This window comes from Grus americana, chromosome 22 (assembly GCF_028858705.1).
Source record: "Grus americana isolate bGruAme1 chromosome 22, bGruAme1.mat, whole genome shotgun sequence".
In the NCBI taxonomy this organism is placed as follows: domain Eukaryota; kingdom Metazoa; phylum Chordata; class Aves; order Gruiformes; family Gruidae; genus Grus; species Grus americana.
In genome coordinates, this window is record NC_072873.1 from 3,749,999 (window position 1) to 3,777,818 (window position 27,820).

Sequence of the window (27,820 nt, forward strand, 5' to 3'; positions counted from 1 at the left end):
ATCTCTGAGTCCACGCAGCAGTGACACAGGAGAGAAGCATCTTTCAAGGCCACCATCCTCCAGGGACAGAGGCATTTTGCTCATTAATACTTCAGCACAATATTCCTAAGCCTGTTCGGTGTCAAGCTGAGTTCCTCTGCCTATTGCCCCCCCCGCCCCTTCCCAACTTGAGTTGTAGCTCCCCTAGAAGTTTTAAGCAATGAAACATTCCCACTATCTCCCTCAAACTTCCTTGCGTGCTGCTGCACAGCGCCCCGCAAACTTTCTGAACCACCTGCAGCCTCACCATAAGGAGTTCCTGCCTCAGGAGCGCTGGCTGCTGCAGGAGCAGCTGGCACAGCCCTGACTTGGGCAGAGGGCGAACAGCCCGTGTTTCTCCCTACAGAAATACGGCGCATCTCAGCCTCCGGCATAACTGTTCTGTTCCACTCCCCTTCTGGTTTGAGCTGATTAAGAAACATGAACATTGTTGATTATGATAGGTTTATAAAAATTTTTTTTTTAATCACACAAAACTGAAGTTTGTGATGAAGACTAGGTTGACAGTTCCTCTTAAATACCAGTATGCATAAGACATTGCATTAGGCACTAGGCAGCAGCCAACATCAGTTAGAGTCTGGCAACAGAAGCCATTTTAATACCTCCCTTCATACTGCGTGGAATTACAGGCTTTTGCAATACATATTGTTTCCACTGACAAATTATCCGAGGTTTCCCCCACCCCACCTCTGTACATCAGTAAACCATGTGTATTCACACTAGAGTAGGGTTAACAACATTAGTGGCATCACGACCATCAAAAAAAGGACAATTTTCTATACAAGATTTTTTGCAAAAGTTGCAACAGGATTAGTGCATTACGACAGAACCGGAGATAAAAAAAAGAGTTGGCATGCTAGAGTCCAACACAAATAAAGACAACAGGCAGCTAGTTGTATGTACTATATTGACAAGATACTGATTGGTTACATGAAGAAACATACAATACAAAATACAGAAGAAACCAGTTTTGCTTCCCTCTGCCCCACCCCAGAATACTCATAATTGATTTGGTCAATAAGAGGCTGAAAAGCCGGAGTTTGTCACTATAATGCTACAGTTTAGTGGTTGTTCTAGGCATATTGTACTGGTATTAGCCTTAGCTTTTACATACGGGTAATTTTAAACAAGGTTGTCTAGTCTCAATATCCCTTTGTTTCCAACAGTGAACTACAGTACTGTGGGACCTGGGTGCTGCTGGCCCTCACCCGTGGAAGGGAGGAGCTGGCTGGGCAGACACCAGGTCATGCATCCACCACCACCAGGAAGAGGGAAGAGCAGAAGTTCATATATTAAAAAAGTGACTTAAGACTTAGAATTGAATTAGTATTTGTACAGAAAGGTGCAGGTGGAAGAACTCCCTCCAGCCTATGATCAGAAAGGGATGGAGAAATCACAGCAGCCACCGGCAGCAGCTGCTCTACGGTAAGTGCGATTGTTAGCGTGGATTCCAGTCACGTCATTCGAGGGCTCCGTCAGGCGGGAATGGCTGCTCAATTGCTGCAGCACTGGCTCCTGCTAGGCTGACTGCTCTCCTGAAGGTCAACCACCCGATTCCTACCTGGGCCACCAGGAGCGTTCTGGGGTTCATTTTTTGGCAGTTTCTTGGCTAGAAAGAAAGACGACATTAGTAGGCTCCTCTACAGAGGCCAACCTCCTCCCCACTGCAGACCACAAGCCGGGCTTGGCGCTGCTCTGGCCCAAGCCCTCACCTCTTAAGGCATTTGGGACTGGACACTGCTAGCAGTACAAGTACAGCAAACAAACCCACTCCTAGTTCTGGCTGCCTTCGATCCCGCTTCTTCCTTACTCACCACCCCAGATAAAGGGAGAGAGGGAACAGGCTTTGCAAGGCAAAGGCTCTGCACACTCGGGGAGTGACTGGTCACTATAAAGTTAACAAGCTGGTCCTCTCCTCCAGTAAGAGCCTCCAGACCACGGGAGCTCCCGTGCCAGCCAGGGCTTCCAATGGGCTGCGCTGCTGGCGATCAGAGCTACTCCAGCCATCCTTCTGCACACAAGCTGTTACCTATTGCCATGAAGATTTCATTCACGTTCATCGCTGTCTTTGCCGACGTCTCCATGAACAGCAAGCTGTTGTCATCTGCATATGTTTGTGCATCCTACAAACAATCACATTAGAGTGGTAAAGGCATTGTGCCAAAGGGAGGCCCAAGCAGGCTTCACACGCTTCATTTGTTGGCAAACTTAACACCAAGAAAACCCTGTCCCATCCCAGGCCAGACATTCCCCCCAGTCCCCTGACCCTGCTGGGACAGCTGGGAGACGCACACCACTGACAGTACTGCATGGCTGGTGTCCCAGCAGCTGAGCTGGGCTACAGCAGCACAGACCAGTGGTGAGCCACGTGAGCCAAGCGTAGACAGCACGTCCCGAGCAGCACAACACCTTGTACTTTGGTTAGCTGGGAAACAGACACTGTAACGCACCACAAGTAATCCTGCACAGAGGTCTGAGATAAGAGCTTCTCCTTGGAAGAGTAGAGAACAAGCTGAGAATGATTCTTCACACGTCTTTATCTACAAGACGCTGTTTCACACACTGCTGCAGACAGCCCCAGATGAGTAAGGCACCAGAAGAGACTGAGGACAGAAGCTTGTGCTCCATGGGCCTTATTCTCCATATTCATCATAACTGTTACCAAGAGCTACAAGCACTGTGAAAGGGGTGCACGGGAAAGGCAGGCTACAATTCCCTTGAGTGGCATCCTGGGGTCCTCAGCAGCATAAATCTTGACTTCCACTCGCCCCTCGAGGTATTTTGCACACAACCACCACCTCCCCCACTTAAGCAAAAAGCTGCTTTCCTGACTTGTTCAGGTAACAAGTGATCTGGATTCCCACTCACCTGGAAGTCCACAGCTCTCTTGGTAGCAAGGTCTGCCTTGTTTCCCGCTAGTGCAATTACAATATTGGGGCTAGCCTGCCTCTGCAGCTCTTTCACCCAGTTCTTGGCTCGTACAAATGTGTCCTGGAAGCAAACAGGAGGCAGCAGTCAGGAAGGGCAGCTGCTTATTAATCCACAGTAAAGATATGATTAGAACAAGTCTTTCCTGTAAGAAGTGTTCTGCCTTTACAGCACTTTGTAGCAGGATTCTTTATCAGCTTAGACAGCCTTGGAAGGCTGAGGAAGAGGCCGTTAGCATTTCCAACGAACTCCATACCTACAGGCAGGCATCTGCAGGGACTCTGAACCCAGACACTCTCCCAGGGAAGCGAGCAGCATCAGCTGCAAGCACAGACACCTCCTCCTCCTCCCAGCAAACAAAAGCTCCCCAAAGCCCTACGCAGTACTCACTGTGTTAGTGATATCGTAGACAACAATGGCTGCCTGGGCCCCTCGATAATACATTGGTGCCAGGCTGTGATACCGCTCTTGTCCTGCTGTATCCCATATTTCAAACTTCACCGTTGTGTCATCCAGACAGACTGTCTGTGTTAGGAAGGCAGCTGAAAGAGAAGGTGCACATTTGCCTTAGCTCCAGCTGGAGACACCCTGCAGCAAGAGCCAGGAGCAGTTCTGCTTTTGCGTGGGAGTGAGCAGAAGCCCCAGACGGAGCCCAGCGTGGTGCCGCTTGTAGTGGAAGTTGCAGCTCTGCTGTATCACCAAGCTCCTTGCACACAGGAACCCGAGAGCCACCACGCAGCCAACAGGAAGGTGGCCCTGAGAGCCCGGGCAGCAGACGGGCACTGGAGCAGCAGCGCTGCCAGTCCCTTCCCAGCCTCCTCTCAGATCACACAGTACAGCTGCAGCATCGCCGGGATGAGCCTTGGAGAGCGCAACGCTGCCAAAGCACTGAAGTCAGCCCAGTTACACTGCACACCCCAATTTAGTAACCGGTTATTTTCTTGTTCCAGTGAGTATAATACCACGCATTACAACTAGGATAAAGGCAACCAGCCCTGGATACAGATTGATGCAGAACAGCAGAGTGCCCGCACAGACCTCGGCAGCAGAGCAGTAAGCTATACTTACAGCTATACTTACTCCCTGCATGGTTAACTATAGGGACAAATCAAGCCTTTTCTCAAATATTCCTCCAAATATTACTGCCCAGAGACCCGGGCGCCAACCAACCTTTGATTGGTGACACCGTGCTAATGATTTCAAGCTAAAGAATTACTAGACCTGAAAGAGCTGTGAAAGTAGTTAACAGTATCAGGCTAGAAACAACCCCAAAATCCCAGGTCATGGTCTGAAAAGATAATTAAGGGCTATAAACCAAGTTGAAAGCCTCAGTTCTAATTAGAAGCAGAAATTCAAGCACTGGAAGCAAAGACGCCTTAGAGGCAGAGCGCACGGTTGCCATAGCATTAATCTCTGCTGCGCTGATCTTCACACCAACAAACAAGGTGTAAACCAAGAGTTAAAGCATTAGCTGCTTGACCCTATAGCAAAAACCCCAGACCAGACTGAAAGAGCCATCAATACTTCTGATACTCCTAAACTGCATGAATAAGGCCAGCAGCTTCTAGCCATAGGCACTCACCTCCAATTGTGCTCTCCTGGTACTCGTGGAACTGCCCCTTCACAAAGCGCAGAACAAGGCTGGACTTCCCCACTGCCGACTCTCCCAAGAGAACAAGTTTAAACTGGCAGATTTTGTTTGCAGCGGCTGGTCCATTCGGTCGAGCAGCTCCACCTCGACCTGCCATTGCAGCTTAAGTGCAGGGGTGCCAAGAGTTAAGGATGCTGCAGGTTCTGCACTGGGATCCACCTGGAGGCAGGTTGCAACTGGAAGAGGAGGTCAGAGTTAGTGACAGGCTCATGGACCAGCCGTACCAGTTCTGGAGGGTGGGTTTGATCTGCAACCACCATCAGCACAGGCAGGTGGTGACTCCTTCCCACGGTGGAAAGTTATAACTGCATGTACCACAGCACTATCGGGCAGTTTCTGTCAGTCAGCAGCTCCTTCAGTAGGAGCTTAAGTCTTCTGAGCCTCCTTGGAGAAGGGATATTGGTAACGCCACCTTTCCTCCCCACCAGTGAGCCCTCCAATGCTTCCACTATGCATAGATGTCTCACACACCTTGCTAGGGTGAGGCAAGTAAAGAATAGCCAGCACACCAATTGGTGTTATTAGAGCTTCATCTATTAAAACAACAATTAGTAGGTTCACGGAGGTAACTGAGGTTGACCTTTAGCTCCTTCCTCCTCTCCCAAGTTCGCAAGGCAGCAGCTTCAGACTCAATTCAACACAGAGATGTTCAAGTGCCCCACGTAAGCCGTTACAGGAAGCAGTCCTGTATGTCAGTCCTTCAAATCACAAGGCATTTGGACAAAGGGAGTTTCTATATTCAGTCTAGCAATTTAGAGGCACTCACACTGAGCCACACTGTGTCTTAGAGTAACCTTGAGGAAGGCCTTCCAATCACTACGCAAGCAGCCTGCCACAGGGAGGCAAGTCATTTGGAAGCAGCCACTGTCTGGGCACAGACCGTGTATTCAGAGACTGAAAGCAACTACTCCCCATCCCTGCTGCAAACGGGTACTTCCCACCAAACAAGAGCCTTGACAGCTCAATCCAAATGCAGAGGCAACACCTAATGCTTCCCACACCCCATCCCAGCTGCTTTATTGCTCTTATCCCACATCATTCCAGGTCATCAGGCTACTGGCCACATTCTTTATGAGAAGACTGTTCAGATCCAGGTATGCTGAACAGCACTAACAGGTAGTATCACCCACGATCACAACGGCCATCCCATCTCCCCGGCTCTCAATTCAACAGCAACCAGTCTCTAGAGTTGTGCAGAAGCACAAACCCACGGCAGGGGCAGCAAGACAAGCTGTTTTACATTCACAGATAACCACAAGTCTCAGTGCGTTCCTAACCATTTCTCCACTGCTAGCAGCAGAGAACAGGAGTACTTTCAAAGTGCACAGTTATACAGATTTAGGCATATTTCCTGTTCTCATCACAACTCCCACTTCCTGTCAATGAGAAATGCTACAACTGATTGCATCTGCTCTGTATCGCCACTTTCCCTTCAACTCTCATAACCCAAGCTTCTTGTTGACAGACAACTACAAAAAAAAATCCCCCAAAAGCCAATTTCTCCTTGTTCTGAGTGTACCCCCAATGAAACTCTGGGTGTGCTCAGAGTACATCCAGTATTCATCCAGAAAATACCAGATTCCTACAAAGAAAGCTTAAAGCAAGTTAAACCGGGTCTGAACTGGAGCAGTGTGTCCTGTGAACAAGGCTTAGTCCTGCCTCCAAAGAAGAGTTTCAAATACCTGCCTTCCAGAGCAAAACCTGCTCAGTTGTGACTGCTGCGAGGCTGCTTTAATTATGTCAAGTTTCAATTCAATGCCATAGTTTGATAGGAAACCTACAGCCATTTCAGTCTGCGAGCTCATCCAGAGGGCCAGCCCATTGGTGTCATTGGCCAGAGAACCTCTTCAGCTTTCAAAACACAAAAAAACTTGAGCACACTCTGACCTACAGAGACATCAACCTCAAATTGTTCTGACCAGGAAGCAAGTCAGAAACCTGTTGTTAAGCCAGTACCGTTCCCTGAAGCTAGCAGGTAGGAAAGAAACCATGAGGAGTAACTTTGCAGTGCAACAAGATGTTTCAGTAGCCTGAGCTGTGAAGAAGCCATTGCTCCGAGTGGCCTGTTCAATCTCAGGTTGAGTGAGTGAAGAAATTGCAATTCAGAGCGGGGACCTTGCAAAGGCTAGTAACACTGTCAGGACCCCCACCTCCTCTTCCGAGAAAGGACAAACACTGTTTTGACAGGATGAGAAAGCTTGATAGGAAGCAAGTTAGCAACTTTTTTTGCTGGACGGTGAGGGAACAGCATCTTGGTTACTACCCAGTTTGAGAAGCACATCAGCAGCTCTACATCTCTATCAGCCTGACAACATTTCCACCTTTTAGAGTTTCTGCTCTAACCAGAGTCTGCAAGGGAACAGCTTTTGCTTGTTTAACCTTGTATGCATTCACCAGGGCAATCTATCAGCAATACATAAGCTCTGTCGCCGTTTCAGACTAACATTCTGCACATTAAATGCCACGTGAATCATGCCTCTACTGAGTTATGACCTCCTGAAAAATGATAGGGGTGATTCCCAGAGCAAAACAAGGAAATGAGCCTGTTGACATCCTCAAGTCTTAGTGTGACCTATATTTCACAGATCTATATTCATTTTGCCATCTGGTTGTGCTACATGAACTCAAACAGAATTAAGCAAGCATGTCTGTGTGCCCAACTCATCATGGAGAGCTACTGATCAGAGCAAGTAGTCAAGCGGCCAGAGCCTGTGACCGCTTTTAATTATGGAGAACCTGATCATCATCCAAAGATGGTTTGAAGTTTGGCTGCGGAATTACATGACTTCATGTCCACCTGAGAAGCTGCCAGATCTTTAGGATGTTTGGGTGGAATTTACACTGTTCAGGTGACCCTAACTGCAGCCATCACACCAAGGGTCTCAGGCTTAAGCACGTACACGAGATCAGAGCGACCAGCTCAGCATCTCTGCTGATGTTCACAAAAAGCACCAAATAATCGAAGCGAGCGACTACCAAAGCTGTAGACACTCTCCAATGCCAGAGGATCACTCTGGCACTTTTTGCCAATGCCAACATCTTTGAGGATTTCTACATTCCTGTCAGAAACACAACTCCACTGATTGCAGAAGTAACAGGCAGCTAAACTGCACAGCCTGGATCTGCGCTAGATCAGCCCACACCGATCAGTGAACACCGGTTTGAGAAACAGGGAGTGCGCCAAGCTGAATGAAGCCATTTCTGATGCTCAGGGAGGCTGTTCATCTCCTCTTCGAGCAGAGCAGATTGGGCATGCATCCCTCCCTGCAAGAACACCACCACTTGAGCCATGGGTCAGAGCAGAATAACTACAGCAATACTGTGCAAATGAAAGGGGCTGGAGTTGCAGCTTGCTGTACTAATTCAAGAAGTCAAGACGATGAGAAGGAAAGGTATGATAGGGTACTCTTGCAATCAAGATTAACAAGTGTTAATTTTCCTACCAGCTTCTTGCAACTAGTGAAACTCAGCAGCTTGTGATGTCACAAGATCCATAAAAAGGTACACGTTGGTTTCTTTGCTTACCCTACCTGCCTCCTGCTTACTGAAGCGCATGGAGGAGCTCTGCATCACACAGGCAAGAAGTACCCATTTTTTGGTTGTAAGCTCTTGGAACAGTCTCGTTTGCTTTGAGATGACAGACAAGTTTCGATGCCTGATGCTTTCCAACCACCAAGAACTCTAGGTCTATCACTTCCACAGTTTATGCTCCTCTCAACTCCTCACCTGCTTCCCAGGATTTGCTGTAGGGCTTGTACACTTCCAGGAATATTGAATTCAGGAACTGGAGCACCCTAAACCAAGAAAGCACGTGCCAGCGCTGCTGCATTCCCAGCCTACCCAAGAGCAAGGCAGTTCCCCTAGCAGAGCTGCTAGGATGCTTGAGAACAGCACCAGAGCCCTTTTCCAACAAACCAGCCTAGTATGAGAACCCCAATCTCCACCAGGCAATTACTATCAGATCCCCACATTAACCCCTGCATGACAATTGCTCTACAAGGCTCCCTACCACAGGGAAGCTGCTAGTTTAAGGTATCAGAAGTTAGAGAATCTGATATTTTTGCCCTGGGTTCACCCAGTAGCAAGGACTACTCTGAAAGCTGACAATATTTAGAAACCCAATCCTGAAGAATCTAGTTACCCACAAGGACTGCTTCTGCTCTCAGCTATGCAAGAAACCATTTCACTGGAGATTCGTTGGCTTAGAATCAAAATACTCAAGACAAAAGCCCCAGTGAAGTATTTATCTTGTTAAATAGCTGACAGCATTACATGAATTTCTTGGCAAAGCAACCCCTGAAGTTACTGAGCGGTTTTGCTTCACCTAACACTGAATGGGCAGCTAGCCACCACTAGCAGGAAGCTTGTGCTGCCTTGCTCCCACCCAGAACTGGGAAGTCAGGTTTAGGACCCAGATTCACCAGCAACTTCCATGAGCAGGACCAGCAGCAAGTGTGGGACACACCAGAACACCACACAGGCTCCGCTAGCCCAGATTAGCTTAGCATGAAGCACCAACCTGATTTTCCAACACATTAATATGATTAATAAGTACAAACTTAAAAAGCCTCACTGCTGTAGGGTCGACACTGCAGGGGAAGGAATAACAGATCCAGCTCTTACCGATGAGATGAACCGGGAAACAGACTTGAAGTACAGACCTCAGCCCCATAAAGTCTCAGTTTTAATACTTCATCTTTCTACAGACAACATGCACTTCCCTCCACAAACAAAGAACGCAGTCTCTTGATCAGTAAGGCTATAATCCAGAGCTTCAGTAACAGCTCTGAATTGGGGAACTAGTCATTGCAATTGTCAGGAGCCGTGTCACAGCCTTAAAATGTAGGTCCATAGACCTAAATCAGCCTAGGCAGCAGTTTCAGAAGTATTCCTATGGCTGTTACACGATCATGAGTTAAAGTCACAACTTCTCTGTACTCTCATGCCCAAGTCTCCCATAGACTTGGGCACACTCAGCTTAATTTAGAGGTTAATAGGATTTACATCAGCAAAAAGTCAAATTACTTTTTGTTGGTAGCTACAGTCCTGAACAAGTATAGTAGAATCTGTAATACCAGCTCCTTTTCATGCTTTTAATACATGCATCTGTTTCCTGACATCTGCAGAGCCGTGGCCTCCAAAGCAGCCCCAGCAGCCGGGTGTTTTTCAAAGCAGCTTTTCAAAAACAACTCTATCAGAGATTTCAAGGCCACTACCCTGCAGTTACCACTCAATCCAGCGCAGATGCTATGTGCAGCTGAGCTAGCAGGACAGTACAACATGCAGCTACCCCCAGCTAGGCAACCCAGGGCCAAGCTGACAGAAGAGACTTTTCCATCACTCCATAAGCCTGGTCTTGTGAAGGACCATCGCCAAGGACAGTGAAATGGAGCCATCTTCCTTCAGTCATGTCTAAAGCTAGATTAACACAGCCTGTAAGGCAAGACAAACCCAAGACGACATCGTGATGAAGGCCATGTTTGTGTTACTTCAGGGCCTCATGCATGAGGCCCCACTGACGGGCGGCTGCTCAGGGTGAGCACAATCAGCCAAACTGAAGACCTGCTCTGAACAGGCGAGTGCTGTACTTGGGCAGGATCGTCTGAAGTTCAGATCTACTCAGAACGTTGTTATATACAGAAAGCTACTGCTCAGCTTGAGACTAAGTCTCATTCGCTAAATGTCATCTGCTTGAACTAGGCAAGTCAGCTCTAAAATTGTTAGTAAACTAGAAAGCCAGAACACCCATGCATCCTGCAAAGCTGATCTGACTCTTTGGAAGATGAGGCAAAGATCACAGCCCGCATGACTAAGTCAAGAAGTGCGGTACTTCAGTCAAAGGCACTTACCAAGTTCCCTCAAGCCTTCTTCCAGCCAGTTTAACCCCATACACATCCCCTCAGAAGGGTTTCCTAGGCTTAAGTGGTTATCCTTTACCAGGAATTCTTGAAAACGCCTCAGGAGGTAAAAAGACATTGCACTTACTGATGCTGCCTTGGAGCTACAGGTTTTTAATACTCACAGACAGTTGACTACGTATCAGCAACAACACTTATTACCATGTTGGTCACACTGGCAGCACAAGGAAGTTTCACGCCTAATCCAGCGGGGGTTTTAATTCTGCAGAATAACATGACTAATTGCTTTTAAAACTGCAGTTAGTGTCCTGTTAGATCACCATAGCTGAACAGAGAAACACACAGCAAGGGCAGGCTGAGGTGTAGTGCTTCTGCCTGCTCCTTGGGTGTCAGGAGAGCAACAGGGATAATGCTAGGGCTCACGCTCTAACCAGCGCTGCTTTAGTCAAGCTCTACTCAGCTAAGCTAGAGAGACAATACACTTGCAAAAATTACTTTAAAAAGAGTGGAATAAGAAGTGGCACAAGAAGGCAGGAATTGCAGCATAAGACTTTTGTGGAAGAGTTTTGCATCACCTCATTTTACATAAGCGTCTCACTATTTGCCTCCATATTCCCACATTAACCCCCTCTTGGAGGTCTTACCTACTTTTAGTTATCCATGACACTGCAGGAACTTAGTCCTATTTCACAGAAGATGAAGCACAGCCAGGTGGAAGGAACAACTCATGAGTGCAGTCTGGACCAACTACAAATTGAACAAAAGCATCAAGTTTTTAATTCTGCAGGCAAGGTTCTTCTACCTCCTGTTCTTGATATTGCCCACTACTCAGCACACCTTCAAAAGGCTCAGCTTCATTCTGACCAGGAGTCCAGCAACATGTGCCCTTAGAAGGCACCTACTAGTCTGAACAAGAAGGCAAGATCGTTAACAATGCAAAGCAGAAAATTGCCATCCTCACTGCAAAAAGAGTCAGTGACCTTCATAGTACCTTTTCCAGACTGCACAAAGATCTCTCGCCTCTAGCAGCTCCCTATTTGGAGCTCTACCAAATGAAAGCAAACACAAAACCCAGCCATTTTCTTATCTGTTTATGTAGAACTGCTCCAGCAGCTCATTCCTATGCTGCAGGGGAGGAAAGAGTTCCTTTTAGGATTCAGATGAAGCTTTATTCTTCCTCTCCAATACTGTCACTTCCAGGAAGGTTCATTATTTCTGGCTAGCATTTGGAGTGTTTTCATAGTGTTACTCTGACAACTTAACAGAACTTGCATAAGAGGACTTCAAACTTCATACCCCAAGGGAAGAAAACAGCTGACACTGCCATTTCTACATTCTACCCGCTTTTAAGTATGCTGACCGAAATACTTTGGGCTACACCCACTTCATTAGAAGCATTCCCATTTCATTTCCTGTGTCTGAGAGTACTTGGCATTCTTTCCCCCTCCCTTTCCAGGGAGATGCCATTACCACCTATCCGCTAAACACGCGGCAGTTTAAGAAGTTAGGATCAGGAGCTGATGAGTAGCAGGGACTAGAGCAATTCTAGAGCTGGTCCCTCTTCAGATGCAGAAGAGCTTTGCTGTGATGGAGATAATTCCAGTTCTCATCACAACAATTAGGTTTGGCCAAGCACACAAAGTACAAATACATTACCAGACAGTTTTGTTTCAGACGCTGCCCAATCCATTATTGGTTTCACTAGTAAAGTGAAGGGACCTAAACCCAACCCTGTTCATCATAAAACTAAACAGATTTTCATTTCTACTATATTCATATCCACACATCAAGCTAGCCTTCCCCTTACCGCTCTCTAGTAACTCAGATCCTTCTTCAGGAGTCCCATTTCATCCTGCCTGTGTTGCTCCCTCACCTGAAGGGGTATCAGCACCTACTTAAACAGCCTCAAGGGACCTACACTGCCTGGCACTATCTTAAAACAAATGTCATCTAAATTAGCCTATAGTATCTTAGAGGGAAAGATTGCCTCTAGAGGTAGATTTTTGCTGTGAAAGTAGTAGACTGTTAGGGCATACTGTTGAGACTCAAGAGAAGTCTGAGATAATTTCAGCACTGAGACCCAGTTACTGAATCGAAGCATTGCTTTTCTTAACCTTACAGGTCTATACAGACTTGTGCTTTACCTGCTCTCCTCACTCCAAGAATGCGTTAAGACCAGCGTTGTCCTGTAGCTGCCTACACACGCTATTCTGAATTATTCATCCTTTTCAGTCACAGTTCTTTCACCTTATTATCCAGTTAAGCTGAAAAAAGGTAAAATTTTAGAGTCAAGGCAGTAGTCAATATTAATGAGATATTCCAAGAAAGTTCACTCAGACAACGTGGCACATCAAGTCAATATGAATCACAAGTATCTTTCTTTTTTTGGTCTCAACCATGCTTCAGAGTCAGCTCAGGTGTCCTAACTTAGTGCAGAGCAGAATTGATGTCATGCTATAAGCAGGGCAGCTCAAATATGTGTTGACCCACCACACAAAAAGCTAAGAATAGTAGATGCAAGTTGTTCCACATAAGACTTAAAATAGTACCACGGCGTACTCTCTTCCCTCCGATTTCCTTACATGCTTGGAAACAGTCAAGGTCAGAACTCCGACAGCCACGTACAAAAGCAACAAGCTAAAGGTCAGCCGAGATCGGGTCAACACTGTGTTTAGTCTCACTGGCAAACCAGTTTACAGTGAGGAGTCACAGCAGAGAACAACTGCGACTGTCAGGGCCCCCCACAGCTCCCACCCAGCCCCACGAGTTCTAGCAGCACCTTGAGCATTACCAGGAACACAAGTTCGAGCAGCCTTCACAGGAGTTAGCGCTACAAACCTGTTGCTCGCACTTACGGCTGCACTATAGCCTTCGCAGGATCACATACCAACTATGCTCTCAGCTTACACGCAGCAGTCTCTCCTGCTGCGCCGAAGATCCAAGGATGGCCTCGCATCTGAGCGCATCTGGGTTTCCTTCCCGACAAACTACAAAACTTTCTTGCAGGCTTTGTGTCTCATTCAAGAGCCAGCAGCACCATGTATTCTGCTTCACAAACACCCTTGGGTGGGGGGCACAGGGGCTGTGTTTGTCCCCAGCAGCAATCCAGAATAGTCTCCATTCCCCTAGAACCTATTTTCAGCAGATAAAGTCACATCCTTCATTTAGGTAGTTCTCTACTCGGGAACCTGGCCAGACTCTCAGGCTTCTAGAGTTTCTGTTCCCACCTCAGCAGCTGACTAGCTACCACAAAATATTGTATCACTTCTATCCTTATGGGTGCCACACCTTCCCCAAATTCCATTTAACTTTCACAGTCATCACTACAAGAGAGACAAAGGAGTTGGGAAACAGCAGTCAGGCAGACCCAGCGTACCAACAGCAGGCACCTGGACTCGCTGCCGAGCGAGCCTTTCCTACTTAGGAAGAAAACCAGCAGGAAGGAGTGCCAAACCTGAGAACACACGACGCAGACACGACATTCTCCTCGAGTCTGAGGCCATCACCTTTGGCGTGTTGATCTTTCCGATGAGCGCAGCTCCCTTCCTGGGTTACAGCTCCCTACGAGGCCAGTGCCGCGCTCCACAAGGCCGGGGCACCACGGCAGCGCCGCTCTCCCGCCTCGCCAGGACACCCAGCGGGACCGGCTCGCCCAGAACCCGGCGAGGGGAGGTTTAGCTCGGACAGCCTCGCAGGCCGGAGCCCCCCGCCCCGTTGGCGGCGGCACCGGGTCGCCCCAGACCCCAGCTCACGCAACCGGGACGCGGCGGCCTCTCCCTGCCCGGCAGAGCGGCGCCTCCGAGCTCCCGCTCCGCTCCCCACCGGCCTCTCCCACCGGCCGGGCTCCCGGGGAGCCGGGTCTGCGGCGTACGGGCCCGGCAGAGCCGAGCCCCCAGGCCAGGCACCGCCCGGGGCAAGGCTCGGCACCGAACCGCGCGGGGCACCGCCTTGCCCGCGGCCCCCGCGGACCGCGTCACAGCCAGCCCCGCCGCGGCGGAGCAGGACGAGCGGGCCCCGCCAGCCCCGGCCCCACTCACCGCCCGGAGCGCCGCTCCCCCCGCCACAGGTGAGTCTCACAGGCCCCGGCCCTCACTTCCGCCTTTACCCGTTCCGCTTCCGGATCCGCCCACTCCTTCCGCTCCCAGCCCGGCGGCCACAGGCAGCGGCATTTGCCAATCAGCTTCGCCCCGCCCCGCAGGGGTTTCGTCCCCGTCTCGGACGCACCGCCTCACGTAAGCCGGACGGCGTGACGTCAGGGCGCGTCCGTCGCGGGGGGCGATGGGAGTTGTAGTCCGGCGGGGGGGGAAGCCGGGAGTCCGGGAACGGGGTCCGGGAACGGGGGTTCCGGCGTGGGGGGCGGGGGGGAGCCGCGGGCAGAGCCTCACCCGGAGCCGGGGCTGGAAAAATAGAGCCTTTATTTCCCGTTGGGGCGGGGGGCGCGGGGCTGGGCGGCGGGTACCGACGTGAACCGCAGCCGCCGCAGAGCCGACAGCCGCGGGACCGGGCAGGAGCAGCCGTGTGTGTGCGTGTGTGTGGGTGGGGGGTGTGTGTGTGTGTCCCACCCACCCACCGCCACCCCCGGGCACCCCCCGGAGATCCCCGCCGAGCCTCCGAAGCGGCCCCGCGCACACAATCCGCCGCCAGCCCTTCCCGGCCCCGCGGGTCCCCGGGGGGCAGCGCTGCCCAGCCCGGTCCCACGGCCCCGGGCACGGGGGGGGGCGGGGGGGGGGTGTCCCGGGAGGGGCTGTCGGGCCTGGCCTGGTTGTACAAAAGACCCCGTGGACGAAGAGTATAAAATGGTATCAAAATCCCTGCTGGTGTCGGGCCGGGGAGAGCGCTGCACCCTCGGGTGCTCCTGAGGGAGCGGGGCGGGGGGTGCGGCCGCCTCCGGGGGGAGGGGGGGGCTGGGGGGGCTGGCGGAGTCGGACCCGGTCCCGGTGCCCGGGGCTCGGCCGGAGCTGGCGTGTCCTGGCAGCGCGGAGGGCAGAGCGGGCGGGGGTCCCCCAGGGCGAGGTCCCCAACCCCCCCATCCCACCCCACCCCCCCCCTCGCCTCCAGCCCGGTGCCCCGGTGCGGGGTCAGTGGGAGCTGCTGGAGCCGGAGCGGGGCTGCGGGTGGGCGCGGGTCCGCCCGCCGGCCGAGCAGCCGGGGAAGGAGCGGGCGGAGCGGCGCGGCAGCGAGAGGGGCTGCGAGTCCGAGGCCTGGCGGGGGTCAGGGCTGGGGGTGTCCCCCCGCGGCAGGCACGGCCCCTCGGCGCCCACCCAGGGCTGCGTGGGGGGGCCGGCGGTGGCGTGGGCCGAGCGGCTGCGGACGGGGCAGCGGTTGGGCCGGGGGCTGGCGGAGGGGGAGCTGCGGGAGCTGGGGGGCACGGGTGGGGGCGAGGGGGGCACCGGGGTGGAGGGCGGTGAGGGCTGGGGGGGCAGGCGGTAGGGGCAGGTGGGGGGCTGCGGGGCGCCCAGGCGGCCCTGGAGCAGTTCCATCATGCGCTGCAGCTCCCGGCTGAGGTGGGAAACCTCCTGGTTGAGGTGATTGATCTGGAAGGGGAGGAAGAGCCCGTGACCACCGGCGGACGCCCCCTCTGGCTGAGCATCCCCCGTGCTTTCGGGGATGCACCTCTGGCCCCGGCCCCCACTGCACCTCCTGGTTGAGCCTCCTGATGTTCTGCGTTATCTCCTCTGCTTCCATCGCCAGGGCTGGGCCACCCGCGTCCGTCCCTACCACGGAAGATGTGGCTGGTGGCAGAGGGCTCCCCGAGCCCCGCAGCCCCGCGGCCAGTGCCCCCGGCCGCGCCCAGTGGCTGCCGGAGGTACCTGACGTGGGGGAGTCCCTCGCCGTGGTCTGCAGCGGGGAGTCCACGTTGAAGGAGAAGGTTTGTGGTTCTGACGTCCCCCCGTTGTCTTCAATCCCGTCCACGACTCTAGGGCAGGGAGGGGGTGAGGGCTGGCCATCATCACCCCCTCACCCCTCTGTCACCATTCCTGGTGGCCTCCCAGGGCCCCACACAGCCCGGTGGGCACAAACGCGCAGCAGTGGGACAAGCCACCGGCGTTCCCCAGCCTTACCTGGGACTGAGGTCTGGGGGGCCGTAGGTGTGCAGGGAGGGGATGAGGAGCTTGGCCGGCCTCCTGCTCACACCACCCTCCCGCTCCAGGAGCCGGGTGTCCCTCTGGCACTGCGGAGAGGGGCTGCGGCCCCGGTTGCAGCGGGCTGGGGAGCGGCAGTTGCGCCGCAGGGCTGAGATCTGGCACAGCTCATCGCCCAGGAGGCTGCTCAGGGAGCCGCGGCGTGCCGGGCTGCTCAGCTGGGGCAGCAGCAGCTTGCGGCGGGTGATGGTGGCAGGCGAGTGCTGGAAAATCTCGTCGGGCTCCTCCTCATCCTCAAGGATGGAGGGAAGGGGCTTCTCTGGAGCGGCACCGCTCTCCGGACGAGGCTGTGAGCGGGCAGGAGGAGGAGGTCAGGGCTGGTCCCCACACAGGTGCCAGCCCTGCCTCGTCCTCCCCCCGCCTGCCCCCGGCGCAGCACAAACCTGCGGTGCCTGCGACAGCCGCGGGGACCGGGAGTAGCGGCAGAGCCCCTGTGGGGAGAGCAGACGGTGCCAGCTCAGAGCACGCGGGACCCCCGCACAGCTCCACGGGGACCGGCCGCAGGCAGACAGTGCCGGACACGCGCCCACCCACTCCCTGCCTTGGCACACAGCCCTCCTGGCCTCTCGGTGCCCCCCTGGACAACCAAACCTCCCCCAGCCCCATGCATCAGCCCCGTCCCTGTCAGCCCCAGCGCTGGCCTCCGCAGCCCCTCGCCCGCTCTCCTTCCTCTGCTGCTCTCATGACACTGAGGAGCTGCCCGACCTCATCCTGCCTGTCCTGAGCCGGAGTCAAGGCTGCGCCCAAATCCCAGCCCTGGCTCAGCCAGCAGAGCATCAGCTTTGCCGGGAGCGTGCCGCTGGCCAGGGGAGGGTGCACAGGGCTTCTGCAGGACCTGGCAAGCTCTGTTTGCGTCCACCCACCCTTGGTTTATTTACACCTCTCCTGGGCGATGGACACGTTGGGTTTTGGTAGGGCTACCTGGGATCAAGAGGGCAACCACCTCTGCAGGGCCTGGGGGCAGTGGGTACCCGGGGATGGGGGGGGAGATGCTCTGGAGGAGCCCCCTGCCGCTCGGTGACAGCGCAGAGCCAGCAGCAGAAACGGGGGAGGAAAAACGCTGCAGAGCTATTTCTGCAGCAGAACATCCCCCCGGCTGCCGGAGTCGGCAGCGTGACTAAACCCGGCAGCCCCCGGCGCTGCCTCCTGCACACGGGGGGGGCTGTGTCCCTGGTTGCCTGTCCCGCAGTGCCCCCCCTAGTCCCCTCTACCCCCACTTCCAAGCCTTCCATCCGCCTCAGCTTCCTGCATTGCAAAATGCTCTTGCTTCCAATTCCCCGGGTTGCGAGGAGCTGGGACAGGACGTACCTGCACGGCCAGGGTGGCACAGCCGCAGCCCCCCCGCCCCAGCCTCGGAGCCTGGGGACCGTGAGCAGGGAGCGGACAAACTCCCATTCCGTGGCCGTGCAGAGCCACAGCCCTGCTCCGGTCTCCGGGGCTGTGAGGACGGGAAGGGACCTGTGAGGGAGGACACGCACCCACCTCCATCTCGCTGCCCTCCCGCAGGTTGAAGGTCAGGTCCTGGTGGATGTCCGCCGTGAACTTGCTGGCGTACTCGGGGTAGAGCTGCAGCACCTCGCAGAGCCCCCGCAGCCCGATGTACTGCAGGTCGCAGTAGGTCAGCGCCTTCACGTCCGCGTTGGTCTTGATCACTTGGTCCGTGCTGCACAGGTCGGCCCCGATCAAATCTCCTTTGCCTGCAGGAGGGGACCAGGGTGGGCTAGCGGTGCGAGTCCTGGGCCCCTCGCCCGGCCGGGCAGCACAAGGGGCTGGAGGAGACCCCACAGCACCTGCCCTCACCCAGGATGGCCAGGACCACGTTGTCCTTCAGCACTTCGAGGGAGCCCGAGCAGACGAAGTAGTTGGCCTGCAGCGCATCGCCCTGGCGCAGCAGGTACTCCCCCGGGGCGCAGAACGAGGTCTTGATGTGGAGCGAGAGGGAGCGGAGGCAGCCCCGGCTGGCCGTCTCGAAGACGGGCAGCTGCAGGATGTCCTTGTTGAGGTGCATGGCCACGTCCGCGCGCAGCTCATCGGGGAAGTCGTGCAGCAGCTGGGGAGAGCGGGGCTGGGGTGCAGGGAGCAGCCTTCCCCGCAGCCTGCCAGCCCCAGGGGACAGATCCCCTGCCAGAGCAGAGCATCTCTCTGCTCAGCTGCCCCGGCTGCCTCAGCAGAGCCCAGCAGTCCCGTCTGGCAAACGCAGGACAGCTCTGGCCACGGTGATGGGCTGCCTCTGCTCCCCGTGCCCGTCCCGCTCCCCGTGCCGGCAGGAAGCTGTGTGCCAGCTCTGGTCCCTCCAGACACAGAGCACAGACATGTGCACGTCTGCACGCACTCACACACACACTTGCACTCTCAGAGCTGTCCCTGCCAGCCCCATCACCCCCACGCTGGGTGAAGGACGGGGGGATGGAGAGGGCTGGTCCAGCCCGGCCAACACCTCCTACCTCGTTAGCATCGATGCCGTTGTTCACCGACCAAGTGGTCTGGAAGTACTCCAGCATCCTCTGCTTGAGCTGCTGGGGCAAGCGGTGGACGCGGATGAAGTCCTTGAGGTCCTTCATGCGGGTGTGGTAGAGCGAACGGCGGGAGTACATGCGCTGGATGATGGCCGTGACGTTGCCGAAGACGACGGCGTGCATCAGCGCTGGGGGGCCGGGAGGGCAGCGTCAGGCCCGCCGAGGTGCCGGCTGGGTGGAGGGCTGCGGCATACGGGGGCCCAGGCAGGGTCTGGACTCTGCCCCCCGCCAGCAACGTGGGGCCGAGGGGTGCAGCATGGGGGGCTTCTCCCCTAACCCCAGCCCCAGGGCTGTCCCACAGAGCACACGTCCTCATCACCTCCCCCCAGCGCACTGTCCTGCCAAGGTACCTCCCGGAGATGAAGCCCCCCGAGCCCTGCCCCGTTCCCCGCCTCACCCCCGATGAGCATGGTGCAGATGGAGAAGATCTTCTCGGCGTCGGTGTTGGCGCAGACGTTGCCGAAGCCCACGCTGGTCAGGCTGCTGAGGGTGAAGTAGAGGGAGGCGATGTAGGCGCTGCGGATGGAGGGGCCCCCCACCGAGTTGTTGATGTAGGGAGCCTCCAGCCTCTTGCCCAGCTCGTGCAGCCAGCCTGCCAAGCACAGCCAGGGGTTAGCGCTCGCCGAGGGGCCCGGTGCCCAGCACAGCTCCCGTCCCTGTCCCGGCCTCGCTTTGTCCCACGGGACCGTTCTCTGCCCGCTCCCTCCTGCCGGCAGCACGCGGCGGCACGCAGCGGCGTGGGGGGGAACGGGCGTCCTGAGCATGCCCCCACCCCACGCAGCCCCTGCAGGCGGGCAACCCCGCTCACCGATGTCCCAGGTCTGGGGGTCGTTGCTCTCCATCTCCTTGCGACCGATGACGTACCAGATGCATGCCATCCAGTGGGCCAGCAGCGCGAACATGGACATGAGCAGGGTGAGCACCATGGCGCTGTACTGCGAGTAGCGGTCCAGCTTCTGCAGCAGCCGCAGCAGCCGCAGCAGCCGCACCGTCTTCAGCAGGTGAACCAGCGAGGTCTGGGGAGCGGGGCAGGCGGGTGAACCCGGCGGAGCTGCGGGCAGGGGCAGGAAGGGACACCCCCACACACCTCCCCCCAGGGCAGGGACCCTCCGCCACTCTCCAGAGCTGCCAGGAGGGTCGTGGGCTACAGGGATGGCTGGGAAGAGCTCGTCCCCAAGCAGCCTTCTGCCAGCGCCCAGCCCGCAGCTGGGGTCACATCTTGTCAGGGCACCAAAATACCCGGGAAGATTTGGGGTGCTGGAGAGGGGCAGGGAGGTGACCGGCAGGAGGGGGAGCAGGCAGCAGTGGCTTTGCTATCAGAGGCTGCGTTTGGTGAAGCTGTGCAGGCAGAAAGCTGATCTAAGCTATTTGTGAGGGAAAGTCTCAGCAAGGTGCTGTGCCTTGCCGGCAGAGATCCTGGACAAAGAGAGCCGGAGACCCCCTGGCTTAGGCAGGTGGGTTTGAGCGTGCAGCGATGCCAAGCGCCCCAGGGCCTCCCACCTCGCACAAAGCTCCCCTCGCATCCTTCTGCCTCCTGCCAGCGCTGCACCTTGCAGGAGCCCGGGGCCGTGGGCTGGGCAGGGGCGCTGGGCAGGGGCTGTGCCGGAGCAGAGGCTGGGTCAGACCCCACCGAGGTGGGTCAGGACGGAGCTGCTCCCTGGGTACCCCCGTTCAGCTCTGCTCCCCGCTGCCCACAGGGTCTCTGCCAGGGTTGCCCATCCTGCCAGCCGCAGCTGCGTGCCCCCGGCTTGCCCAGCCCCGGCGGAGGCAGCGGCAGCGATGGTCCCTGTGGCCACGGCCCCGGGAACGCGCCCCTGTCTCGGCCGCGGTTGTTTTCCCGCTGGCAGCACCGCTGGGGCACAAGCGGAACTGGGTTCCAGCTCCAAGTGCCCTCGTCCTCCCCGCTTGCTGCTCTGCCTCCAGTAAGTGTAATTACAGCCTCTGCACTCGCCCCCTCCTCCCCTCCCTGCCCCAATTAGCAGGGGACGGGAAGGGGCTGGTGCCAGCAGCGCACTCCCACAGCCCATCGCACCCGCTGCGCCGCGGAGCCCCTCGAGAACCCGGCGAGGCTCAGGGTGGGACCTGCCTCCGTCACCGGCGCGTGCCCTGCGTGCCTGCGCGTGTGGTCACCCCCCCACCAGGGTGGGCGACGTGCAAGTGCCCTTTGCTGCGATGGGGTGTGGGGGTGTGGGGGGGTGTGTGTGTGCACCAGGTATTTGCACACGGATGTGGAGCTGCTCCGCAGCCTGGGCAGAGCCCGGGCGTGCTGGGTGCTGGGTGCAGGGCAGGCGCCTGCCTGCAGCTCCTGGAGCGGTGCCTTGGCAGTTACTGTCGTTTGTGGCAGCCTCTGGTTAAATTAAGACGCGTGGGAGGCTTCCCACTATAGCTGCCATCGCTGCTTCCCCTCGCTGCCCGCGCCGCTCCCAGACAGGCGTGTGAGGAGCGGATCCCCGCGAAAGGGGCCGCCTCCCCCCATAGACCCTGCCCGCGGTGCGAGCGGCACTCACCACGGTCACGTTGAAGACATAGAGCAGATCGAAGGGCAGAGCAGCGATCAGATCCACGAAGAACCAGGTGGCCACGTAATGGATGCAGATGGAGCGGGGATCGTACACCACCTGGCCCGACTGGCTCACGTACGTCGTCCGGAAGTTCAGGATGATGTCTGCCGCGGGGAGAGCAGGACCACCCCTCACCGCCCCCGCCGTGGCCAGGGGGAGCCGGGCCAGGGTCTGCGGCCATCCCGAGTCCCACTCCTGGGGTGCTTGGCACCAGCAGCAGGGGCAAGGCGATGCCAGCTCCCGTCAGCCCTCAGGTCCGCTCCTCTGGCCGCATCCCTGCCCTACCCACCCATGTCCCCCATCCCACGTGGATGCTCGGCCCCGGGCATGGACCTACCCAGGATGAAGAGCATCTCCACAGCGATGTCACTGACGATGGTGCTGCGGGCGGCCGAGAGGCTGTCCTCCGTACCCGTGAAGCAGACGTTGTAGGGGACGGTGACGGCCACGTAGAAGGTGGCCAGCAGGATCAGCCAGTCCCAGAGGGCCTTGAAGATGCTGTAGTGGAGCAGGATGAAGCGGGACTTCTGCACCGAGGCCACTTTGTACTCAGGGATGGATGGCTTGTTCTCAAACACGTTCTGGGGGAGCAAGCGGCAGGGTGGCACACGGATGGTGCAGGGGCCATCCCGCACGAGGGGTGGAGGCCGTCACAGCCCCTGCTCCTCCTGAGTCCTGCCAGCCTGGCTGACACCCCTGATGCCAGGGTGATGGGCACATATTTCCAATGGGGCACATGGGCTGCGCTGAGGTCACCCTCAGAGACGGGCACAGAATGCCTGATGACGGCACATACGTTAACGCTATGCTAATGCTATTAGCAGTAATCCACTGGCACTGCCAGCTGCTGCCCAGAACCGTCTCAGGTGCCAATTCACGCGCTGGGGCAGAGCCACCCTCTGCAGGGACACTGCGCTTCTGGGGGGCAGCGAGAGCCCAGCTTGGGCGAGGGGAGAGCCAGGTCCATCCCCCCCCCAAACCCCAAGGTTCAAGACTGGCACACTGAAACCCTTGGCCTTCTTGCCAGCTCTGGGCCCCCCAGCCACTCTCGGCCGGTGACAGACCCCCGCCCTGGCCCCGTGTCTGCAGGCAGTGTCCGTCGCTGCAGCGGTGCCTGGGGGACCCTGCGCTGGGGTGCCGCAGGCACGTGAACGGGCTGGCACAGAGACGATGCCAGTCCCCTGCCGCTGCTGGAAGCCCCGCTGCTCGCGCGTCCGCAGCTGCTGCAGCCTGGTAACGGCACTCCCCGGGGCCGGCACGGCTGTGCCGCGAGCCAGCGGCTGGGTTTTCCTGACAGCTAACGTGTGAGGAGCGATACAGCCCTGTGAGAGCTGCCAGAAGATCTGCTCTCCCCACGGCAAGCTCTGCGCACCCGCTGGTCTCTCTCCTGCTGCCAACGAATCGCATTTGCAGCCCGGACCATGGTGCGGCTGCTGGGGACGGAGGGCATTTCGGAGCCTGGGGAGGCCAGTGAGGTGCGTGCATGGGAGAAGCATCCCAGCGAGACCGGGCTCTGCCGCGGGGCTGGTCCTGGGAGAGCTGCAGCACTGCCAGCCTGCCCGCAGCCCCAGCCCGGGAGGCACCGGGTGAAGCTGAGGGCTCCCCCAGGTCCTTACACGGTTGATTTTCATCTCGCCGCGGTCCCTCCGGGCAAACTGGCTGCTGAGCCGTTGCAGCACCGTCCGGCCCTGCCTCCGCGCCGCCCGCAGGTGCGAGCTCCCAGACTTCTTGCTCCTCTGCTTCTCTGCAGCGGACAAGACACACTGGGTTAGTGGGAGAACTGTGGCACTGCGGGTGCGACAGAGCAGGGCTGCTTCAGCCACCCCTCCTTGCACGGGTGCACGAAGGCGGACAGGACCCAGCAAGGGACTGGGAGCCCCTTTGCCATGCGCCCACTGCTCCCCAAATCTTGTCCCCATCCCACAGCCACAGCTCACCGTCCTTCTTGTCACCCGGGTGGCTCCTGCCCCGGCTCTCTGTGATGTCCTTGAACGAGAAGAGGAAGAGCACCACCTCTCCCTTCTCGTTCTTGATGGGCATGATGTCCAGCAAGCACCAGAACGCAGCTCCTGTGGCAGGGAGAAGGGCGGTAAGGCAATCCCCCGCTCCTTGGTGGCTTCACCATGGGGCCAGCATGAGGCCAAGACCCAGCGGGAGTCACGGGCAGGGCCCCCGGCCCCGTGCACCACTCACCACCCTTCTTGTAGAAGCAGACCTCGGTCTGGTACTCCTGCCTGCCATCCAGCACCTTCTCAATGCGCTGCAGGACGGGCTCGCTGGTCTCGGCGCCGTAGAGGAAGCGGCAGCTGCAGTTCTTCTGCATGACCTCGGTGCGGGCGAAGCCGGTGAGGTCGCAGAAGCCGTCGGAGCAGTAGACAATAGGGAAGCCGCGGCGGACCTGCGCGTTGGCCAGGATGAAGTTGCTGTCTGAAAGGAGATGCAGCCAACCCTGAGGGCTCGGGGCCACCCTGGGGGGCTGGAAGGGGAGCCCAGCCTTCCTGGCCCTCCTTGGATCCCTCTGGGAAGAGGAGCCGGGTCCCTGTCCAGCTTCCAGCTGCCTCCAGCCACCCCCACAGCTCGCTCATCCCCTGCCCCGCTGCTGCCGAGGCCCCGTCCCGGGCAGGACCGCACAGTCCAAGTCCAGCCCAGCCCCACATGCTGGAAGGGGAAGGAGCCCAGATCCAGCTCCCGGCTCCCATCGCCAGAGACGCGATCCCGAGCAAGGCGATTCACGCCTCCCCCTCGCCATCTGCTGCTCCCACCTCCCGCCGGGGCTCAGGCAGCTTAGCAGGAGCAGCCGCAAACCCGGCCGGACGCTGCCAGCCCAGAGGCACCGGGCTGCGGTGCTGGGACCCCCAGCCCCACGTGCGGCACCGCGGCACCATGGTGGCACCCACCGAGAGGGTGGGAGAACAGCCACAGGCCTGGGGCGAGTCGAGGCACATGCCGAGCCGGCACAAGCCGGAGGTGAAGGGGAAACGCAGCATCTTTGATTTGTCACAGCACTGCGGAACCTCCCCAGCATCACCCCCGTGCCGGCGGGGAGATGGCACCAGGCAGAGGAAAGCCCCTGCCAGCCCCACGCCCTGCCCAGACACGGAGTGGCCGCTTTCACCCCACAGCCCCCCCCAGCCGCAGGCCAGGCAGCGATTCCACCCGCAGGGCCGCAACGGCTCCTGCTGCAGGCTCTGCACCGGCGGGACAGATGGCTTCGTGCTAAAAGGGTGCCAAGGAAGCGGGGTGCGCAGCCAGCACGGGCTGTGTTTGCATCCGGGGAGGGCAGACCGGGGTGTGCCCAGCCCTGAGAGTCTCCAGTCCGTGGGGCCGCAGCCCAGCGCCCCTGCACCCCCGATGGCCCAGGCACCAAAAGCAGGTGAGATGTGGTCTGCTCTGTCTCACAGCAAAGGAGAGGAGCCCACAGCAGCTGACAGCGCCTGTGCACCGACAGCAGAGCCGTGCTGGGGCAGCGCAGGCATGGCAAGGGCAGAGGAGGTTGCGGGAAGGAGGGGGACGGCAGCCACAGGCAGCCCTGGTGCGATGGGGGTGTAGCGGGGCCACCACAGCACAGCTCAACCCAGGATTAGCTTGGAGAAGCAAAAATAGCTTGAAGCTGTGACTAAGGCCAGATTTTGGCTCTGGGGAGCCAGGATTACGGCGTTGTCCAGGATGTGTTATTAGAAAAGAAAAAAAAGGGCTTGCATTTGGGAGCAGCTTTGCTGAGAAGGGTGAAGCAGCTCTGGGGGGCTCGGTGGCCCCCTGCCACAGTGGCCAGCTTGCCTGGACTGGCACCCTCGGGCCCAGTGGGCAACGTCGGCCTGGGAGAGGCAGGGTTAACTCGCATGGCGTATCACTGCAGCTAAAGCTCCTCTCCATGGCAGATAAAGCCGATAAGAGACACATCAAACCCACAAAGCCGGACACTGTTTAAAAGTGCCTGGAAGGCGGGTTGGCGCAGCTGCAGGCAGGATGCTGCCAGGGTGCTGTGGGGCAAATCCCTTCTCCCTGGGGCAAATTCCCAGGGCTTTGTGTGGGGTCATTTGAAGCATCTCCCATGGGGACCCTCCTCCTTGCAGAGCCAGATCCAGCCCTGGGGAGCCCAGGGCCAGCAGAGCTGGGGACACTGATCCCTGCTGCCTCCAGGGGCTTTGCTAATGCCACAGCAGAGCTGGGGGAACTCCCCTCAGCTCAGCAGAGGGGCAGGGACATGTGGATCCTGGTGCCATGCTTGGCCTCTGCCCCAGCATAGGATGACTAGCACGAGGCACATGCCCTGGCACCTCTGGGTGCAGCTCAGTCTGAGCTGGGAGGGCTTGGGGAGCTGGCTGCCTCGTTACGCATCACAGTCTCAAAGGTAACATCCCAAACGAGAGCTTCTATGGGCAAACTACACCCTGTGTCAGCCAGGATGCTCCACATCACACCAGGCCAGGAGCCAGCCCAGCATCGCAGCCAACGCATGCCCCAGGGGTGCTCCTGGTGCCCCAACAGTGCCATGGGAGGTGGTTGCAGGCTCCCAGTACCATTTTCATGCTGGTCCCTCCCAGCAAGGTGAGAGACATCCAGCCCTGCACACAGCTGGCCCAGGAGGTCCCTACTCCAGGTGATTCTGGGGGGGGTCTGGGGTCAGCCCCGAACACAGCCCATCCCCAGCTGGCTGCATGGTGCCAGCAGGGCTGGGAGCTGGCACGTGGTGCCTCGGCACGGTCCCCTCCCCAACATGCCAGGGCTTTAATCCATTCTGGCCCCAGCACACAGACATGGACATGGAGGGGAGCCCAGCTCCTGGGGAACGCCAGCACCTCCAGCCATGGGAAGTGGCCCTGAAACGGATGGCACTGGGACAGCACATGCCCTGCTCCCCACCGCTGCCTAAACACACCGCTACCGGTATCCACCTTCGCTGGGATGGGGCCCCAAGCAAGCAGACGCTTTGCTAACTGGGGGCTCAGAGTGGGCTGCCCTGTGCAGCACCGGGGCATCCCGAGGGACCCGCGGCGACAAGCACAGGTGACAGGCACAGGCTGCACCCCACGGCTGCCCCCGACTCCGGGCGCTCTTCAGGGCAGCACCCCGACCCCCGTGCACCGTGGGGTCAGGCACAACCCACACGTCCCCCCCGGGACCAACCACTGCTCTGGGCGTGGGACGGGGCAAAGCCGGGCCCTGGGGGGCTCCCGGGGGGGCCTGGGTGGGGTGAGCCCGGCCTTGCCCCCTCCCCGGGGACCCCCCTGTTCCCCGGCCGGGGCTGGGCCCCGGGTCCCGCGCGGCCCCTCCCGCCGCTCCCGGGCTCTGTCCCTGGTGCTGAGCGCGGCCGCGCCGGCACCGACCGCGGGCCCCGGCGGCGGGAGAGGGGAGCGGGCAGCGGGAGCGCATCCCTGCCGCACCCCGGGGGCTGTCCGGGATACGGGGGGTCCCGGAGCACCGAGCCCGGACACGGACACGGAGGGTCCCGGGGCGCCGAGCTCGGCCACGGACACGAGGGGTCCCGGAGCACCGAGCCCGGACACGGACACAGACACGGAGGGTCCCGGAGCACTGCGCCCGGACACGGCTGGGGGGGGTCTCCGGGACCGTGCAGAGCGCGTGGACGGTCGTGTCCCACCGAGCCCCGGCCCTCCCCGCCGCTTCCCGGGGGGCAGCGCCTCCTCCTGCCCGGGCGCCGCCGTGCCCAGCGCGGACCCTCCCCGCTCCCCGCCGGCCCGGTCCCAGCCCCGGCCCCGGCCTTACGTGTGCCATCGAAGCGGGTGGCGATGGTGTCCAGGAAGGTGTTCTGCGGCGCCAGCAGCCCCTTCATCACCGGCATGGTCCCGCCGGGCCGCCCGCCGCGGGGCTGCGGCCGCGGGGCTGGGCTCCGCCGCCGCCCCGGGCCCCTCCGCAGGTGCGGCCCCGGCGCCGCGGGTTGATCCCGGCTCGGCTCGGCCCGGCCCGGCCCGGCCCGCCCGGGGCTCCCGCCCCGCCCCCGCCCCGCCCCGGGCCCTGCGCGCCGCCGGCACCGGGAGGGGCCTGGGCACCGGCGAGCACCGGCACCCGCCCCGGGGGCAGGTCGCTCTGTCCCGGGGGGGGGGTACCGGGCTGGTGGCGCCGGGACCTGCTCGGCAACGGGACCCGCCGCACCGGGACCTGC

The 27,820-nt window shown here is 58.2% G+C and overlaps 2 protein-coding genes across 2 annotated transcripts; both read right to left on the minus strand.

Annotated features, from left to right (window-relative positions):
- Nucleotides 1-479: 479 nt before the first annotated feature.
- RAB5C (RAB5C, member RAS oncogene family) lies at nt 480-14,605 on the minus strand. The gene is made up of 6 exons (XM_054801415.1): nt 14,514-14,605; nt 4,550-4,794; nt 3,358-3,509; nt 2,908-3,030; nt 2,069-2,162; nt 480-1,648 (listed from the first exon to the last, which is right to left on the minus strand). The coding sequence occupies exons 2-6, from the start codon at nt 4,713-4,715 to the stop codon at nt 1,533-1,535; spliced, it is 651 nt and encodes a 216-aa protein (XP_054657390.1). The 5' UTR covers nt 4,716-4,794; nt 14,514-14,605; the 3' UTR covers nt 480-1,532.
- Nucleotides 14,606-15,209: 604 nt separating this feature from the next.
- On the minus strand, nt 15,210-27,581 carry KCNH4 (potassium voltage-gated channel subfamily H member 4). The gene is made up of 16 exons (XM_054801379.1): nt 27,424-27,581; nt 23,890-24,123; nt 23,634-23,765; nt 23,313-23,440; nt 22,034-22,277; nt 21,643-21,800; nt 19,944-20,151; nt 19,533-19,727; nt 19,064-19,263; nt 18,420-18,669; nt 18,102-18,316; nt 17,003-17,050; nt 16,539-16,906; nt 16,287-16,393; nt 16,114-16,190; nt 15,210-16,010 (listed from the first exon to the last, which is right to left on the minus strand). The coding sequence occupies exons 1-16, from the start codon at nt 27,497-27,499 to the stop codon at nt 15,555-15,557; spliced, it is 3,096 nt and encodes a 1,031-aa protein (XP_054657354.1). The 5' UTR covers nt 27,500-27,581; the 3' UTR covers nt 15,210-15,554.
- Nucleotides 27,582-27,820: the final 239 nt, after the last annotated feature.

Excerpts from the sequence above, each read along its gene's own strand:
- KCNH4 (XM_054801379.1), bottom strand. The coding sequence starts at position 27,499 with ATGCCGGTGATGAAGGGGCTGCTGGCGCCGCAGAACACCTTCCTGGAC. Across the intron at positions 24,124-27,423 it reads CACCCGCTTCGATGGCACAC|ACAGCAACTTCATCCTGGCC; the intron begins GTAAGGCCGGGG and ends ATCTCCTTTCAG. Across the intron at positions 19,728-19,943 it reads CCCCCAGACCTGGGACATCG|GCTGGCTGCACGAGCTGGGC; the intron begins GTGAGCGGGGTT and ends TGTGCTTGGCAG.
- RAB5C (XM_054801415.1), bottom strand. The coding sequence starts at position 4,715 with ATGGCAGGTCGAGGTGGAGCTGCTCGACCGAATGGACCAGCCGCTGCA. Across the intron at positions 2,163-2,907 it reads AGAGAGCTGTGGACTTCCAG|GATGCACAAACATATGCAGA; the intron begins GTGAGTGGGAAT and ends GATTGTTTGTAG. Across the intron at positions 1,649-2,068 it reads TGAAATCTTCATGGCAATAG|CCAAGAAACTGCCAAAAAAT; the intron begins GTAACAGCTTGT and ends CTTTCTTTCTAG.